This window comes from Trachurus japonicus, unplaced genomic scaffold, assembly GCF_045865225.1.
Source record: "Trachurus japonicus isolate A0001 unplaced genomic scaffold, Traja_1.0 AP029661.1".
Lineage (NCBI taxonomy): Eukaryota > Metazoa > Chordata > Actinopteri > Carangiformes > Carangidae > Trachurus > Trachurus japonicus.
In genome coordinates, this window is record NW_028219794.1 from 6,882 (window position 1) to 9,199 (window position 2,318).

Genomic DNA, 2,318 nt, shown 5'->3' on the forward strand with positions numbered 1-2,318 from the left:
CCCACTCTGTAGATCTTTTGCTTTTTTTTTCAGCTTTCACTGCTTTCAGTTCACCAGTCCATGTGGTGGAGTTCCAACAGCTCTCACAAAATCCTTATATAAATCATGGCCTGCCGTTTCCATTACATGAACTCACACAAGCAGAATGCATGCTGCCTACTCGGTGAAAAAATTATGGTGAGTTAAAGCTTACAGTTGCCTTTTGAAAGAGGCTGAAGATGTTGCAATCTGATCTGGGACTTTTTCCCTTTAGAATACTACTACCCAATGTTGTTAGAGAGAGAAAGAGAGATGAGACGTGAATGTACTAATAAGCTGAAGTGATAAACATTTAATATCAAGATGAGCATACTTTTATTCGCTAAATAAATAATTCAAATTTGAAGACTTAAACTTTAACTTATACACTTCCCTGAATATGACAATTCTGGTAGAAAATGTTGGTTCCAATAGAGATGAAGAGGACTGTCCTTGGAGCACCTGTCGTCAAAGTGAACTGTATGCGCCTGTGTATGTGTCTGTGTCCAGAATGTGGGAGTATATCTTGATCCACAGCAGCTGGCCCTCAAGCACAATGACAAGCACGCTCATTCAAACACTCTTTGTGTAAAGTAGAATAGAATCAAATCTGTTCTATTTTCAGATGGAACCAAATCCTATTTGTGTGTGTGTGTGTGTTTTTTTTTCCTTTTTCCCAACAATACAGTACTTTGCCCTAATCACATTAACAGTTGATGTGAAAAGTTAATAGATTTAAAATGAGCACTTTTATCAGCAATCCCACAAGAGTCATCACTTTCTCTTCAAATTTAAATGTACAGTATTTTGAAATGACATCTGTGAGGCAATTTGTAATCATATATCCTTTATTAATGGATTTCTCCTTATGGATGTCCATATTATCTCACGGGCATTTCATTATATTTCATTGAGAACTACAAATCTTGTGGTCAACATTTCTTCACAGAACATTAACTTATGCTGAATGTCACTGACTGAGTGACATGCTCACCTTTAAATGGGCAAATGTTTAACAAAGGTCCAGAGTAAACAGAGGTAAAATGAAGTCTTTATGGCTGAATGTCCTGTTCACCCGGAGAGGATGTGCTTTACAAAGGAGGCATAGTTGATGCAGCCATTGGCATCCTCCTGTCCCGCCATCAGCCTGTCTACCTCGTCTTCCGTCATCCTCTCCCCCAGTGTCGCCAGCACATGGCGCAGCTCAGCTCCCATGATGGTGCCATTGCCTTCCTTGTCAAAAACCCGGAGCCCCTCCACGAAATCCTCAAAATTGCCCTGATCTTTTGCACGGGAGATATGTTGGAGCATTGGCAAGAAGGTCTCAAAGTCAACCATTTTACTGCTCATGTCCTCCGGCCGTGGTTTCCCAAGCACTTTCAGCACATCTGCATTAGTGGGGTTCTGGCCCAGAGCTCGCATCACATCCCCGCACTGGGCATAGGTGATCTTCATTTCTCCAGTGGGCGTACGGTCAAACAGGGTAAACGCCTCCTTGAACTCCTCGATCTGGTCAGCGGAGAACTCAAGAGTGATACTCTTGGGGTCAAAGTCTGGCTCCTTAGGAGCCTGAGGCAGTGGCTCTGGAGGTGGCGCTGGCTTAGCAGCTGGGGCCGCATCTTTCTTAGGTTCTGGCTTTTTGGGCTCAGGTTTCTTTGGTTCAACCTTCTTTGGTGCCATGTTGTTAAAGGATTCAGAGGTGAGCTAGTACTCGCTGAGAAACAAGCAAAAGTCAGAGGGGATCGGAAGGGATTCCCAAGCACACAGGGCTGCCTCTTCTCCCAAAGCTTTTATATGTGCTTTGTCAAGGGAACTAGATGGCAATTTCCAACAGCACACTATAAAAGGAAGAAAACGGAAATAGATCCCCATAGCAAGTGATGTCAACATTAAGTATTGTTCTCAGCTGCTGTCATCTAGCCGACAGGGTTATTTGCTGTCATTAGCGAGGGTCCAGTTGCATTAGGCTGAAAATGTTCTGTCTCTCTGATGGACAAAGGGATCAGAGCACAGCCAGTGTATCAGCTCATGAGGGAGAGGGCCCAAAATAGCTTTGCTCACTAACCGCTGCAAGTCTGGGAATCACTGGTTTCTGGAACAATGCTACCCCCCCCCCCCCACCCCCCACCCACCCCCCATCCCCTGTTGTACCTAACACACAAATGGTTAACTCTTTATGTCAGAGGTCTCAGGAGGGATGAGAACACTTTGGGACTTGTTATTATAAGTTATTTTATAATAAGAGAGGGACATTTTCGTTTGAGACAGTAAGATGATAGGACTTAGGGGAAATGCATTAA

General features: G+C 43.7%; 1 protein-coding gene across 1 annotated transcript; it reads right to left on the reverse strand.

Moving 5' to 3' along the window:
- Positions 1–857: 857 nt before the first annotated feature.
- On the reverse strand, positions 858–1,795 carry LOC146961014 (myosin light chain 4-like). Its single transcript, XM_085771856.1, has one exon. It carries the CDS (start codon positions 1,696–1,698, stop codon positions 1,090–1,092), a length of 609 nt encoding a protein of 202 aa, XP_085627982.1. The 5' UTR covers positions 1,699–1,795; the 3' UTR covers positions 858–1,089.
- Positions 1,796–2,318: the final 523 nt, after the last annotated feature.